The 16,669-nt window shown below is 38.5% G+C and overlaps 1 protein-coding gene across 5 annotated transcripts in view; it reads left to right on the top strand.

Moving 5' to 3' along the window:
• EYA1 (EYA transcriptional coactivator and phosphatase 1) overlaps positions 1-11,892 on the top strand; it is an 83,309-nt gene extending 71,417 nt beyond the window's left edge. For all 5 annotated transcript variants that reach the window (XM_009995567.1, XM_009995565.1, XM_009995566.1 and 2 more), the window contains 6 exons: positions 373-431; positions 620-780; positions 991-1,105; positions 1,393-1,514; positions 3,494-3,594; positions 11,812-11,892. In XM_009995567.1, coding sequence (XP_009993869.1) covers positions 373-431; positions 620-780; positions 991-1,105; positions 1,393-1,514; positions 3,494-3,594; positions 11,812-11,892 — 639 coding nt within the window. The remainder of the gene's footprint in view (positions 1-372; positions 432-619; positions 781-990; positions 1,106-1,392; positions 1,515-3,493; positions 3,595-11,811) is intronic.
• The last annotated feature ends 4,777 nt before the right edge of the window (positions 11,893-16,669 follow it).

Genomic DNA, 16,669 nt, shown 5'->3' with positions numbered 1-16,669 from the left:
ATTTACCAAAATGTCTGGTTTCAGTTACACTTATGCACTGACTGAATCAGCTTTGAGCAGCATGATGTTTTAAGGTACCTGAAAGGCTACAAGGAGGTTTATGGAACACATATGCTAATTGTTTTTAACCACTTTCCTTTCTAAACACAAAAATGTGTTTTTGGAAAGCTATCTAACAGTAGTAGTTAATGGTGTTGTGCATTTATTCTAAAAAGTGAGCACAAGGAATAGGTAAAATAGTTGTTTTAACAAGGCTGCCATCTACTGATTTCTACAGTTAAAATATCTCTGATGAGTAGATTGTTTATAGCTTTTTTTATAGCTTTATTTTCAAGATTTGTGAGACCAAGAAAATTCTTTCTGTTGCCTTAGGAATGCGACCAGGTTCACATTGATGACGTGTCTTCAGATGACAATGGACAAGACTTAAGGTACAAGAGAACTGAGCAAGCTAAAACGTTGTTCTTTCCTGGGGGAGCTGTGAGCTGCCCTAACGCTTACAATAGCCCGCTGCCTTTTTAGCTGCTTTAGCCTTTGCAACCCAGCAAAGTGAGCAGCTGGTGGTTGAATGTAGCCGGTTGCCTTTTGTTAATCTGGGGTTTTTCTTATCTCTGACTAGCACCTATAACTTCGGAACAGATGGCTTCCCTGCAGCCGCCACCAGCGCGAACCTGTGCCTCGCGACAGGGGTGCGCGGGGGAGTGGACTGGATGCGAAAGCTGGCTTTCCGCTACAGACGAGTAAAAGAAATATACAATACCTACAAAAATAACGTTGGAGGCAAGTGACTCTGAAGCATGTAACAAATACAGATGAGAAGCAGTAAGAAGGAGGAACTTTTGGATTCTGTTCCTTTTTTAACACAGTAGTGTTCAGTGAGCTGTTTGGTTTGCAGTGTGTGGAAATTTGTCTCTGAGCTAATGAAAAGCCAAGGAAAATGACAGAATGTTACTTAATTTTGGTGCAGACATGCCCTTATCTACTCCACAGGTCTTCTTGGTCCAGCAAAAAGAGAGGCTTGGTTACAGCTAAGAGCAGAAATTGAAGCTTTGACGGATTCTTGGTTAACGCTTGCACTGAAAGCACTCACCCTTATTCATTCGAGGTGAGTAAGAAGAGTACAGGCTAGTTAGGAAACTTTAGAATGTCTGCTGATGATCTAGAAGAGGCTACCTGGTCTGGTGGGCAAAGTGCTGAACCTGGGGGACGTTATTCTTATTCCTTGTTCTGGTCTGATTGTGCTCCTCTGTACCTTGCTCTCCTGTAAGGTGGAAACATTTGCTTTCTTTGTATGTGGCAGTAATGGTGAGGGGTTCTAATGGCAGGGAAAAGGCTTCCCTTGTTCTCATTTGCTTTGTTAAAAGAAGGATGTTTGCATTTTCTCTTCTATAGGACAAACTGTGTGAACATTCTCGTAACAACTACTCAGCTAATTCCAGCTCTGGCAAAAGTTTTGTTGTATGGACTAGGGGTTGTGTTTCCCATAGAGAATATTTACAGTGCAACTAAAATAGGTGAGCTATTTTTATAATATTTTGATACATTTTAAGCTGTATTTCTAAATAAAAAGGGTATTGTAGTCTATTTTTATTTCTTATATGCATTTACTGCAGTAAATATACAGATTAGTAGTACCTGATCTTGTTAAACACTTTTCATGCTAAGACATCCTTAAAGTGCTTTTCAAATGTTTTTCATGATCCAGCATAGAAATCCAGCTTCATATAGCTTTAGTAACACCCCTGCAGTCTCTGTTAGAAGGATATATAACTGCTTTTTTGTCACCATTTCTCAAAGCCTTGAGGCTATGTAGCAGTTGAGAAGGCTTTTTAGTAGGCAGTGAGTACAAAATGCTGAAGTCTCCCTAGATTAGCAGAAAAAATTCTGTTAAGGTATGCTCTGGCTCCATTTATTTTCATGGGCTCTGGAGCAAATTTTGCTAAACAATTTACCAGAAGCAAGAATGTTTTGCTGCAGAATATAATTATTTAAGTTCATTCATACTGACTTTAATAAACTTCAGCTAGGAAATGTTTATTTCTGTTTTCTGGTTCAATATAAAGGATGTTATTCTGAGTATGTAGAAGTACACAGGACCAGATGGCAATGGTGCTTGTAGTTTTTAACATGGTTATGACATATCTGTGCTGTCTCAGATTCCCTCAAAATTCTGGGCTACATGAAAACATTATGTGTCCTTAAGTATCTATAATACAGGAAGCTCAAAGGGCTGAGGAAAAAAAAACAAAAACAGTGGGTTATTTTTGTTTGGTTTTGTTGGTTTTTTTTAAAAAAAACACTTTGTTGAGAGTTTTATGTAGAAATTCGAAAGCATCACCATAAAAGATTTAAAACTGTTTCCTGGATAGAAATGTTATGGTACCATCTGTCAAAACTGTGAAGTAAATGAAAAGTTTTAATTATAATGCTTCAAATACACATTTTAATTAAAACATGTTTTAATAAATATTCACTGTAAACTTCACATGCACAAGACAGAAGGGTATTTTTGAAAAACTGCATTAAGTCACTGACTGTCACAGGAAATCTTGAGGGTTTTTGTAACATGATACGATTAATTGTTTTCAAGCACCATTTCTATCTAGTTAGTGTTAGAGGTTTCTTATACTTGGCACTAGTCTTAAGGGTGTCACTGCATAGTTTGGCTTCTCTGCCAAATCTTTCCAGCCTATTTGTTCTTATGCTGGTGTTGTTCTGTAGCTGAAATATCTATTTTGAAAAACACAATTTTTCCTGTCAGTTGCTGAAGACATGCAGGCAAACATGTACCATGACCATGACTGAAATGATCTTTCAGAATGGGGGCATTTGAGAAAACTCAACTATAAGCATTCTTTCTAGCTTCCCAGTATCAGTACCTGAAGCTTCTCAGCATTGGTACCTACATGTAGGACTGGAGCACTGGGATCATGTCCATAGGTCTGTGCAGTGAAGCAATGAGCCACGTTAATGGATCCCAGTGCAGGATCAAGGACCTTGCCCATGTATTGGATTATAGGTATTTAAATCTAAATCTTCTACGTGACCTCCTAAGTCAGGATACTACTGTTTCAGGAGCTGTGATCAATCTTGTCAGAGATTGTGGGGAAAAAGCTAGAATTTCAACTCAGAGTCAATCAATTTGCTCAATTTAGGATATCTACCATAAATAGACAATGGAGAATTCTCCTGGTAGAGAAATTCCCACCAAAATCTGCCTCAGATTAGGGAAGGAGACAAGAAAGGTGATATTGCAGACCTCTTGTCTGCCATGTCTACCATGGTGTGTGTACTGAAGGACTTAACGAAGCAGATTTTAAGGCTGCCTGTCAGTTGCAATCAGCCTTGATACACCATCCTGCAGGAGAGGCTCTTCTTTCCCAATAGCTCTAATTGTGTATGCAAAGTGCTGAGGAGAACCAGGCTAAAAAACTATTTATTTAATGTCATTTCATCCTTACCTATCCTGAATAGTCTGATCTTTTTCTTTCAGGAAAAGAAAGTTGTTTTGAGCGAATAATTCAAAGATTTGGAAGAAAAGTAGTGTATGTTGTAATAGGGGATGGTGTTGAAGAAGAACAAGGTGCAAAAAAGGTAATGACCCTTTTTCAACTAAAAGGGGTTGATTTCAGGAGTCTGATGAAAGCAAAATTGTCTTTTCTTCAAAATGGAACAACATGCATTGACATTTGGATTTTGTATCTGTACACAGTATGTTTTGACCGTATCTAGTAGAGAGCTGCATAAAACTGTAGATAATAATGTGCCCTGCTGATATCCAAAAGACACACTAAGCTGGCTAAGTATGTTTGATGTATTTCAAAAAGGAGCCAGAAAATGGACCCTGGCTTTTGTGCCAAGAGCTAATAGTTCTGTTTTCATTGGCATCCCAAAATACCACATAGGATGTTATGAATATAAGCAAAAAGATCTGCAATTCTTGCTGATCAAAGACATGTGCTATTTGACTATGTGAAATATGTATATGTCACACATTGAAAAAGTGTATAGGACTGGAGTATGTTTACATACATTTCAGTATTCTTGTGCATCCATAATTTGGATTCTTTGTTCAGGTAACTGCTTGTGGCTTGTCCTACATTCATAACTTTAGTTCACTAATCACTATTTGATTATGCCTATATTATTTTTTGTGTTCCTTTGGGAAGAAGATTACTTTTTTTTTTTTTTTTTTTTTTTTTCCTTCTCCCCAGTGTAGAGTAAGCTCCATGAAAGGCAATACTGACCCTGGCAGTATTCCTAGTTTTGCTATTCTACACAAGTACAGTAGATCAGGAGTCTTTGCCTGAAGGAACAAGGCATAATATTGGCTATTTGAACAATAGGAGAAAGAGTAGGAAAATGGGGCTTTCTGGTTTTGCTTCCTCTTAAAGGTAAATTGCTTTTAATGCAGCTGCTTTTTCACCATGAAACTCTCTGTGGTACCTTTAGATCTGTTTCCACTGTAACTTTCTAAACTGGAGAAGTGAAACTAATTAGTCTGCATGGTGTTTTAACAACCATTGACTGGTGTTGCTTCATGAAATCTATGTTTTGAGCCCCCAAAGCGTGGTGGGTAGGTTCCCAGCTTGTCTTGGCATTTCGCAGAGTCTCAGTTTCATATATCCCTTTGGCGGACTGACGGGAACAGTTTGCTCCTTTCTCCTTCAGAAACGCCTTTCATCTTTGCAGAGAAATGTTTTCCCGCTGTAAATGATTACTTTTTAAAAGCTGCATTTAAGATCATGGGGGGAAAAAAAAAATTCTTCTCTTTGTTCCTTTTCTGTTGCTCGGTGAAGTAGTGTTGTATATGATAATGGCAGGAGTAGTCCTTTTGGTAACATTATCTAATTCAATGCTTTTTTCAACAGGAAACATGATTCAGAAAAGCATAAGAAAAAGCCTTTCCAGTCACTAAGAGGAGTAGCAGTATAGAAAGTTCCTTTGTACCATTACTTCTGTGTATTCTCTCTCAGTGGAAGGAATTTTCAGATTCAAAGCATACTAGATGCTCTGGATTAAATTATCTGCTGCAGCAGTGCCAGAGAAGTCAATAAGTAGACCAGCAGCCTGCCTTTCTGCAGAAACTATTAATTTGATTAAGGAAAATGCTTCTGTGATTCTTGTCCTGCTTCTTACTACAGCAAAAAAGAAATAATCATTTCACACTGTGAAAGCAAGATTTGCATCTTAAGTTTTGGCCCTATGCAAGAGCAAGAACCACACAGTGCCTCGTGGTGCAAGGAGCTGCTCCCAACTCAGATGGTGACTTTTTTAGTATCTGCTCCTCAAGTGTTTTTTAGGGTTATTAGGAGGAGTAAGTTTGGGAATGCACCCTAGTGTATACTGTGCTTCAGTTTAAGACATATGCTCTGTCTAAGGAAAAAATGGTATCATGGTGTTAGAAAATAGTAAAAGCCTCGTTCTTCTCTGGAGAGTGTGCAAAGCAAACAGGAGAAGATTTATCCCCACAAAAACACCCAAAGCCCGTCAATGCAAAGTGGCATAACTGTCCTATGATGCCTTTCTCTTGCTTATTCCCTGGACCTTGTTAGCTGGTTCTTTCCTACCTTCCCATCAGCATGTTGGGTTTTCTGATATTCTCAGGGCAGGGAGAGGTTTTGTGTTATCCCTTTGCACAGCACTTTGCTGAAAGACTTTGACCTGTGGTGAATCCCTTAGTATATGTATGTTTCTTTACACTATTTAGAGCATTAACAATGCACCTGTCTTTAAATAGCACTTCATTGATTACATGTAAACTATAAAGAGTATTTTTAAGTGAGCATATAAATTCAAACCTATTTAATTTGACAGATTATTATTTTTTTTGTTCTATATTCATTTAGTGAAAAGATCTGAACTTCCAGCTTAAGAGGAAAGAAATTTAAGTTTTGTAATTAAAAATAATTTACCAATAATTTATCAATTTCTTCATCATAAAGCAAGATTTTAATGTATGTCCTTTCACAGAAAATCCTGAGTCAATACAACAATAGGAAGAATAAAGGACACAATTTAAAACTTCTAATTATTATCATTTTACTTCTAAGAAGGCAATAATAGAAAAGTTTTAATACCATTTAAAAATCATTCCTCTTTTGAGAAACATTTAGAGGATATAATGGTTTTTCATAAAATGCCTCCTTTGATTGATGAAAATAATTACAATACAGTGAGGAAACTGCATGCTCTGGTGTTCCACGTAGCATGGGACGAGCCATGGTATCAACACCTTTGTGTAGCTGTCACTTCCAGCAAAATATTTTCTAAGACAATTAAAATTCTTGGGACGTTTGCATTGCAGACTGAGGAATAATTTTACCCTCCTGGATCAGTTCAGCACGCAGTCAGGGTGGCTGTAATGCCAGGGTTCACGTGAAGGTTGCTACCTTCAGATCAGCTTCCCCGGGAAAAGAGGGAGAGGAGGGGAGAGAGGATCTGGTGTGAGAGCCGGGGGGTGCTTGGGACGGCTGTGGGGCTAGAGCTGCCACATCCGAGTGCCCCTGCAGTGACACAGCTATTCGCAGAATAAGTTTCTGGGGTTTTCTGCCAGAGACTCCATTGTCTGGGCATTTTGTTGTGCTTTGTTTGGTTTTGCGCTTTGTTTTCGTTTTGTTGTATTTTGGTTTTGTTTGCTTTGGTTGAGCTCATCTCTTGCCTTTGCTGACACAGTCAGGAAATATTTCTAAGGCCGAAAAAAATCCACCTCCTGAGTTTTTCTACTTAGGAGAATCCTCCAATGGATTTCTAATTTGCAAGAGGAGACAAAGGAGGAGGCTCTCTGCACTGAGGAGCTGGATTTTTCATCAGGTGATTCAGGAGAGTCTGAGCAAATTGACTTCTCCCATTGTCTCCAAAACAGTCATGCTGCCTCGGAGGGAAGTTGGGAGGAAAAATCATAAATCTTTGTGGAGCAATAAATAGAATATAAATGGATATCCAATGTGCCAGTGTTTTCAAGCTCACAGTCACACTGTGCTGGTCAGATTTGGAGTAGGAAGTAAAGACGATCGCTTAGCAAATCTGGCAGGAGCACAACAAAAATACTGTGAAAGATGACAGAAAATCATGAGTTTTCTATTCAAATCTGTCACAAATCTCAGGAGTAATATTTTGTATAAATATGTATCCATTTAAGGGAAGGAGGATAGTCTGCACTTTTCGGTGTTGCCCTCAAAAAATGACTTTGCTGTGCACATGTGTTAATACAAACACTGTATATTGTTGAATAAAATAGCTGAAGTTCTGTACAGGCTGGAAAATAATTTTGCTTTTGTTTCAGAAATAAAAGACCTTAATATTGTAGATTACTTAATGATAGTGTAATGACTAGGTTTACTAAATAAATAATTTCACTTTATGTGTTTTTTCTAGCAAAGCCAAATTCAAACTTTTGCCACCATATTTCATTTAAAAATGTCATCAACATTAAATCATTAAAAACTTCATAAATGTATTTACTACCAAATACCATGTACAAACAATGTTTTTTTAAAGAAAAGTTTAATGTTTACTTGGAAGATATTGAAATATCACACAAACCTATTTTTTTACTAGCAGTCTAGGTGCAAGAACAGCTTTCTTGTAGTTTTATTAGATACTGATGCATCCAGTTACACTGTCTCTTAATTAGCAGTTTGCATTTGTCATCCATTCTCCCACAGCAGCAAATGAGATATTAGCATTTTTCAGGGTGCTTAGAATAGAAGGCACATGTTATACAGGACATATGTGCTAAGTGTTGGCAGGGGTGGCTTTCTAAGGACATTATGTAGTAAATACATATACAAAAAAACCTATTGCCTGGTCGTTCAGTAAGAAAAAATTTATTTCTGTCTCATGGGTGTGTTGCTACTTTTGACTGGGCTGAATAGTTGTGGATAAATGGGGCATGTTGATACAGGAATAACTATAAGACTCTGTATGGTAATTTTGTTACTTTAAGTGTTTTAGTTTTGTACAATCATTTGTTACCTCAGATAAGATGGAAAGTACTGTATATATGCGCTATGAACACCCATGCGCATATATGGACATGTGTGAGACTGTACAAAATATACAAACACATACATATAGATATATATAGAGAGAGATCTGTATCAGCTTTGCTTCTCCTCCTCTTAGCTATGAAGGCTGTGCTGTAGGGTCAGACTGATAGAGATCTGAGTCGGCCGCATTCGGCCGTGCAGAGAGCGCCAGTGCAGATTCCAGCCCTGTGCAGCCGCTGCGTTCCAGGCATGCTTCATTTCATGGGAGTGTGCTGCTGGTCTTTTGACCTATATGCGGGCAAACTGAAAATAATTATCATCCTGAGGTTTACACAACTGCTTTGTTTTCACAGGACCCTCCAGAATCGTTGCACACCTCATTGCTGTAACTGCGTGAAGTAAAGGGAGGTATACTCCTTTCACAAACAGACATTAAAAAAAACACAAACAATAGAGAGCACTTAAGTGAAGTCAAAAGAGAAAGATGTAACATATAGCCAAAATAATGGACACTTAAAGTTTTGGTTTAAAATCTGACCATAAACAGCTGAGGGTAATCCAAAACTTGATATTGCATACAGGCATCTAGCAAGAATCACTGTGATTTGATTTAGCAGAAGCTAAACCTTCTGTTAAATCAATCAGAGTCTTTAACTGCCCTTGCTGCCTGGTGTGTGTACGCTCTGTGATGCTGAGATTGTTACTAGGGAAGCAGTATAATGCTGGAGCTGCATGAAGTGGGAGCTGGAAGCCAAGAATTTATTACTACAGTTTTCCCTATTCATTAGTTTGCTGCATGACCTTGGAGGGTGTCCATGTCATTGACTCTTGGCTTCTGCAGAGACACTATGCAAAGGCAGGTGTCCACCAAACTCTTTGCCATGCCACTTCTTGCTATTTACACCTCCCTGACCAGGTGGTTGTGGCAGAACTGCTGCCAAGCTGACTAAGAGAAGCAGGGAGCTGTGGCTGGCTGGCAGGGACAGCATGTAGGTCCTACCTAGCATGGAGCTGGTGAGAGAAGAGGGAAACTGCACTGCACCAGAAAGGGAGACAGCACTGCTGAGCACTGCCTGCCAAGTGCACTCAGCTGGCAAATACTGCACGGACCGGCTGCAGGCACAAACCTGTGCCCGTTTGCCCTTGATGTCTTACCCCTATCAGATGTTATGAATTCTGCCAGGAAGATGTCACAGCCTAAATAAGAGATAGGTTCACAAAAGCTTTTGGAGAGTCTGGAGAACAGCATACTTAGGATTTTTAATTTCGTTTTGCCCTTGTGGGTTCATTTCCTGAATGTGATACAAGAAACAAATCTTTAGGAAAGATCTGAGTTGGAAAGCAGCAGCATCAGAGCTGACAGAGTGCAGAGGATGGGCTCTCTGTGTAATGTAACAGGGAAGACACTGGGCCATGGATTTGTAACTGAGTGAGCTAATTGCATCTGATTTCTGTTGCTCGTGCAGCACAGAGAGAGTACAATGGAAGTCTAGATTGGAGATGTAGAAATAATAGGTGTTATAGTCAGTGTATAAGACTTGCTTCTTAAGGAAAGAATTAATCTATAAAAATGTTCTGGTAATATCATAAAGGTTTTTTCCAACAACATCTCAGTTGTCACTGAATTATTTCGGTAATTTTTTTTCTCTTCCTAAGCAGCTATCACTCATGCATTTGTCTTCAAGCTGAGATTTAGTCAGCTATTTCTCAAAGCTTTGTAATGATCTAGAATAAAGCAAAGCAGAACAGAAACTCTTCCAGTGATGCTTCCTTGTGGGCCATTTTGTTTCCTTGCTGAAGATATTTCTTTGCTCTAAAAGCTGAATGCTGGCATGTGTTGATGGCTTCGTATTACATTGTGATTCAGATCAAGAGTGTCACATCGAAACAAACCTTCTAGGCGTGCCCTCTCACTATGCTTTGATTAACATCCTGCTCTAGTTTTATTTTTGAAAAACCAACCAACCAACCAACCAACCAACCAAACAAACAAACAAAAGCAAACACAAAACAAAGCAAAAACACAAAACCAAACACATTTCTTTGGAGCAGAACTAAAGAACAATATATTGTCTAGGTGTTTGCCTGGTAAAGGGAAATTTTTCCTCAATGGCAGACTAGAGCTGTTCTGAAGTGCAAACCCTGAAGCGTGGGCCCTGGGTGCTCCACGCCACCTCCTTCACTCTGCACTCCCTCTAATCATGCAGCTCCACTTGCTTACACTTGTCCTTCATTGAGTCTTAAGTATGACTCTTTAGTCCTGCTTATTCGTATCAATTAATTCAGTATTACCTTCTCTGAGTCTCACAAGAGCAGCAGTTGATTGTTCCTTCACTTTTTACTTCAGAGACGCTTGCTGCTATTTGCATGGTTACATTTCTTTTAAAAATCTCTGCTTTATCCTATCAATTCAACACAATTCATCATCACATCATTCTCTCAATTGAAGCAGCATTCTTCTAAAAATAGACAGATGTTTACCTGAGTTTCTAAAGACAAATTTATGATAGATTCTTTCCTAAGGTGCTTGCCTTCCGAGGCACGCATAAGGTAAAACTATGGGGCTTACGGTAAACAAGCAGTTGGAAAAAGAGTTTCTCATAGTTTTCAAAATTGTTCTCTAACAAAATTTGAGGAGAAGATGTGAATTAAAGAGGTCAGAATAGAGGTGGTGATCAGAAGAGATGGAGTTTTGCCACTGATTTCAGCAGAATTAAGAATTTACTCAGGAAGTGTTGAAGAAGGATGAAGAAAGCCTCTCTGAGAAGTGGTAGATAAAATGCTTGGGTAATTCAGAAGCTATTGTGAAAATAGGTTGTGTGCCTCCTAGAGATGCCAGGACACAAGATGACCCAAGGAGAAGGTGAACATGATCATGTAAGCCTTCAGAACATTGTTGAATTTAAACGATTTTCCCATGGTATTTACGGAATATTTCCCTGATGAAAGCTGATGGTTATCTTTTATATTATTATTTATGCAAAAGTTATTGCTGACACTATAATCTCTGCTTTAAAGTAAAAGATAGCTCTTAATCAGATTTTTACCCTCCATGAATGAGGTAATGTGTGCTTTTTCCTGGTATTGGTATTTTTGGTTTATTCAGGTTCTTTGCAAATGTATTTGTGCTCCAGACAGATTTTATTACAGCTAATAGGAAATAAAACATGTACTTATTTTAAAATTGGTCCAATATGGAAAAGATATTTTAAGATCAGTGCTAACAATGAGTGATATTATACAAACCACTGGGATAAAATTCCTTTCAAAGTGATGTGAGCAACATGTGAGCTATTCTGAATCATCATGGTTATGTTGTTAACTCACCTGCCAGGGATAGATCCACAAGGAACAAACACATTTTGATAGACAATAATACTTTTACTCCCTCTATTTGTTGTTTGTGAGTATTTTTGTTGATGTTTATTTTTTCATCAAGTTCTGTTCCCTTCCCTAAACTACCCACGTGCTTCACGTATAGGTTCTTTTTCTTTTTTTTTTTTTTTTTTCTAGAAATAATAGTTTTCCTCTGCAGTGTGCTGAAATATTTTTTCTTATAAAGAGATGATAAATCTCTCCCTTCCTTATGATCTGCTGACATATTTGTCTTTGTTCCAGTTGGTAAATAGAATTGATATTATTGGTAATTTATGCTGAGGGGGTGGGTCAGAGAAACCAGAAAGAAACATGAAGGGCTCCAAGTTTTAAGAGGTCTTTTTCTCTCCTTACAGTGTGCCCTTATCCTTGCAAAAGACAATGGGTGAGTCTCAATACCAGAATGCTTGTAGTTATTTTTACATGTTGTCTGTGCTGTTCACAGCATGCTATGCCATTTTGGAGGATCTCAAGCCACTCTGACCTTATGGCCCTTCACCATGCCTTGGAACTGGAGTACTTGTAGCAGCTCAACAGCACTTTGAAACCCCAGAGCCTCCTTCTGCCCGTGGACGGGATGCCTGTGTCTTGTGTCAGCATTGGACTACAGAACTTTGTGATTTCAACATGTTGACGTACAGCTGCAATTGGTCTTAACCCTTGCCCTTTCAGTAAATGGAGGAGCATGTCTTTTTCTTCAGAACAGCTGTTGACTCTGGTACTGGGAGTCCAACGAAAATAAGCCATGCAAATGTTTGAACAACTCATCTTTCCCATATTCGCTACCAAAAAGAAATAGAGAAGGACAGAAAAAAAAGAAAAAAAGGAAAAAAAAAAAAAAGGAAAAGGAAATAAAAGGTTCATACCTGTGAAGATAAAAAAGGACCTGCAAATGCTTTGTAGTTTCTAGATTCTTCAGTGTGACACACACCATTTCTTGAACACAGCAAACTTGATTGCACAATGAAGACTGAGATTTTTCAAAATGCCAGTGGAGTAATTTTCTTGTAAAGAAGGTTTACTTTTTGGTTTCTCATACCCAGGGTACTCTGTACATCTTTACTTATTTATGAACAGACTATATTTTGACATCATGTAACTGAGGATATGTATAATAGGATTAAAGGCTATTATAAGCCTTTGCCTTATGGTACAGTAACTACTTTTGATTTTAGCACATTACAGAGTAGTGTCTAATTATGTCTAATTTAAACTAATAGGTACATCACTGAGACAATCATGTACAGGAAGAATTTTTTTGTGTAAATTTGTAATAATGAATGATTCTTTTACATATTGTGAAGGTAAATGCTATTGAAAGATAGTAATGCCTTGTTGGTGAAGAATGAGGCCACGTGTGCACAAACTGTTGTGCAGTGCCTTATCAATGTGTTGGATATAAATATGTAGATAATGGATTTTTTTAGATAAATTTGTCAAGACCAAAAGCATGGATGTCAAGTGTCAATACGAATTGGGTTTTGTTCTTCTCAGCTGTTTCTCTACCTTTTTCTTCTCTTACCTGCTCTTATTTTGAAAAGACTGATTTATTTCCCTCCACAAAGTAAATACAGAAAAAACACCACTGAAGAGGAGTTCTTTGCTGTCTTCTTTTCCCTCTTTTACAGTCAACATATTAACCCTTTTTAAAGTATCGAAATAAGAATTATCAGATTCGTTCCAGAAAGTAATAGAGAGAGAACACGTATTTTAAGACATGACTGAAACTGGAATCTTGGTACCTAATAGTTTTTTGTCTCATACAAAAAAGAAGGAAACTGTCATCATCATTATTTCTAGAAATTAGAAATGGGAATATTTTGGAGAAATTGAACAATTATACATTTAAGTTTTTTAATCCTCTTCCACCAGGAGTCAGATTTTCCTAAGATATAGCATCCATTGCCGGCAATGGAAATACTGAAATAGTAATTGCCAAGGAGTTAAAAATTTGCTTTTGTCTATACCCATTTACAGGACAAACTGTCCTGTAAATGTCTGTCTGTGACTTGTGACTTTTCTAATCTTGAAGGCCATGAGCTACTTGGTCAGATAAACTGTTAGTCTAACTTTTCAGCTTGAAATCTACCAATTCCCTTTGCCCAATTTAAATCTCTTCATTAAAAAGAAGCCTCAGCTTTGTTGGTTTGTTCTCCTGCTTCCCTTCTTTTTTTCTTTTGCTAAAAACACCAGCCTTGAAACAGCTACCTGCAACGGTACAGAGCACCAATGTAGCTACACACCAACACCCTTCTCTTTTGGAGAAATCATATTGCTGCTAGAATTCAATGTTTGTGGATTGCTTTATTACCAACAGAGAGGCTTTTATCCTACCAAGACTTGCACATGTGCTTTACCCAGTGTGAGTGCTGGAACTGAAGCAGTACTCACATGCATACATAAAGCACGTCGTGGGTAGTTTTTAGAATTGAGACTATAATTAGCCTTTTTTTTTCCTCAAGCAAAGTAGACAGTGATGGGAGGGTTGGTTTTCTTTTTTTTTTTTTTTTTTTTGGGGGGGGGTGGGTTTTTTTGGCTCTTCTCAATTTTTAGTCACTCATGGACTGAAAAAAAAACAGTTTATCTGGGCCTTATTGTACAAAAAGTGTGTTGTGTCCACAATTCTGTACAGAGTTTTTCTTCATTAATTTTGTTTTAAATTAATAAAATTGATTTGTGAAAGTATTTAACAGTTGTATGCAATTTTATGATATTTCTGCCCTCTGGGTTGGGAACAAAGAGACATCTCTCATCTCTTTGCCATCACAAGGCAGAAGTTGTTCACTTGCTTGTGGCAAGCTGAGATGTTAAATAGGATTTAAAAAATTCATCTAGTTGACAAAAGGCTCAGTTAGGTGGGCAGCAGTTGTTTTGCTTGGCAGGAGCTGGAGAAGGTCAGTGCAGAAGAGGGACTTGGAGCCTGAGCTTTAGGTGCCACTGTACTTCTGGGTGTCATCAGTCTGTGTGCTGAATGGATGAGTCCTATTGGTCAGACATCTCAATCAGGGCTACAGCAAACCTCCCATCCTCTGAGGATCTACAGTCCTGAATGTCTCTGGGAATTAAGGACTGGTATTTGTCTTTTGCAAGCACAGAGCAGGGCCACCCTTAAAATCAGGGGAAGAGTGACGGTGCCCACCACTTCATAGCAGGCGCTTTATTGTAGACCCATAAAGTATTGGTCCAGGGTGTGGGTTTTGTTCACTCTTCTAAGGAGAGGGAGGGGCATGGCCAAACCCACATCTCACTTTCCACAAGTTTATCATAATTAATAACTTCTAGGTTAATCTGGCCAAGAAACATTGTGCACTTTTCCTGGTACTGCTGTGTCACCCTGCACAAAGGGATTAGCTGAGCCAAAAACTGCAGAAAATGTCAGAACCAAAGAGTGAGTAAGGCTGCACTGAAGGGAAAAGGAGGATTAGCCAGGAGGAGAACATGCCTCTATCAACCATGCATGGTTGTTTCACAGTGGCTACTGAAGAGCCCATGAGTGAGAACCTAGAATGGAGGCTGATGGGCACTTGTGCTCACTTTCAGGTCTAGGGAGACCTGAGTTTTGTTGCTACATTGTGGAACAGCTTCCAAAGGAGAGGTGAACAGTGCTGCAAGCTAAGAAAGACGCTACTTAGTCAAGTATGGGTGTGTGTGTTCTCAGACAGAAAAGGGATTAAGTCAGTATAACTTCTTTATGAACTAATTGTCCAGTTATAGCAGTAGTCACCAAAAGGAGTGCATTGCATTCATTTCCTGCACAGCACAGAATTAACTGATGTCTGCCGTGTTTTATGAGCAACTTGATCTTACTGGCATCTGAGGTGCTGGAAGTGCCTGGCAAGTCAGGTCCTTAGGAGATAGAGGAGAAGATATGCCTGCTTTCCAACTTTCTGTTGGCCCTGGGAGTGAGCTGAGAAGCAAGGCTGGGCATGTAAAGAGGTGAAACAAATAAGTGCAAATATCTGATTATTTCAGGTGAGGAACAGGTTGATAATTTTATTGTAAAAACTGCCTAAGTCTCACTTTAAATAACCTGATTTATTTCTGTACCTAGCTTTTAATATCTCCCTCAGTCCCATGAAAGAGGACATTAGCCAGCATAAAAGGTTATGGGAAACAAACTAAACGGTTTTATTATCAACCTCCATCTGCCAAACACGATTTCTTTCTTGTATCTTCTGCACTTTTGCCTTTCTACCTCCAAATGTTTACCTGGGTATTGTTCTGCTGTAGCTTGTTCTTTGGCAATGCTTGTTGCAAGATCTTCAGTCCCACTGTGTGTGAACTACTCAAGTTCTACTATGCCACCAGGTGCCAGAAATTATCTTCCCTTACAAAGTTACTTACCCTCAGAAGGTTCAAAGTGCATTTTTCTCTTGTTTCAGAAGAATGGAACAAATTCTTCCAAACAGTAAAACTCTGGAACAAGCATAGTGACTGTAATTCCACGAGGTTTTGCAATTTACTTCTGCAAATGATAAACAAAGCCTCCAACATTTGCTGTTTCTGGTTCTTACTAGGACAGAAACCTTTTGGAGATTGAAAGCCCCTTGCCAGCTGGCCATGCTTTAAAAACGCCATTCCTAAAGCTATTACTCCCCACAATGCACTGAATGCAGTGCTAAGGTGTGCTCCTTCTCCGCCCATGATGATGCACAGCCTGTTCTATTGAACTAATTTTGGAGGTTTTGGTGTTTAGGCTGGTGGATGATCACAATGTTTTAAAGGCATCCTTTTTCATCATTGCTTCTGATCTCAGAGTAGTCTTAAACCAAGAACATGAAATTGCAAGTGTTGCTTAGCTCCAAATATTTGCTTCCAAAATGTTGGAAGACCTGTAGCTGAAATACTGTCAACAGAGGCTATGAAGCCTCAATATTCTACACTGTGAATCAACTCCTCTGATACGTGAGTACACATATATTGAAAAATGTTGCCTCAGGTCTCTCATATCTTTTAAACTTTTGCATCTTATAATGATTATATATACAGTACTATTGCTGGTTTTGAGGCAAAATAATCCAGATGCAATATATTATTCTCCTGTAATCCATTAGAGCACTGAGTTTACAGTGGCTAATCACAGTAGCATTTTACAAACTTTTACTTATAATGTGAAGATGAAATTGAGTTTTTTGGTTATATTTCCATCCCTGTCTTTTAAAGCTGAAAACCTAATAAATGCAAGCAAAAATAAAACCAATCAAGGAACTGCTTCTGGATATTTGGCACCCCCATGGAAGTTGGATGCTCAGAGTTAAATTATGTCTATATGGTTTCTGCAAAGCACCAATGGTTCTAGTATG

The sequence above is a fragment of the Chaetura pelagica genome, unplaced genomic scaffold (assembly GCF_000747805.2).
Source record: "Chaetura pelagica isolate M959 unplaced genomic scaffold, ChaPel_1.0 scaffold83, whole genome shotgun sequence".
Lineage (NCBI taxonomy): Eukaryota > Metazoa > Chordata > Aves > Apodiformes > Apodidae > Chaetura > Chaetura pelagica.
This window is presented reverse-complemented; position numbering and strand designations above follow the sequence as displayed.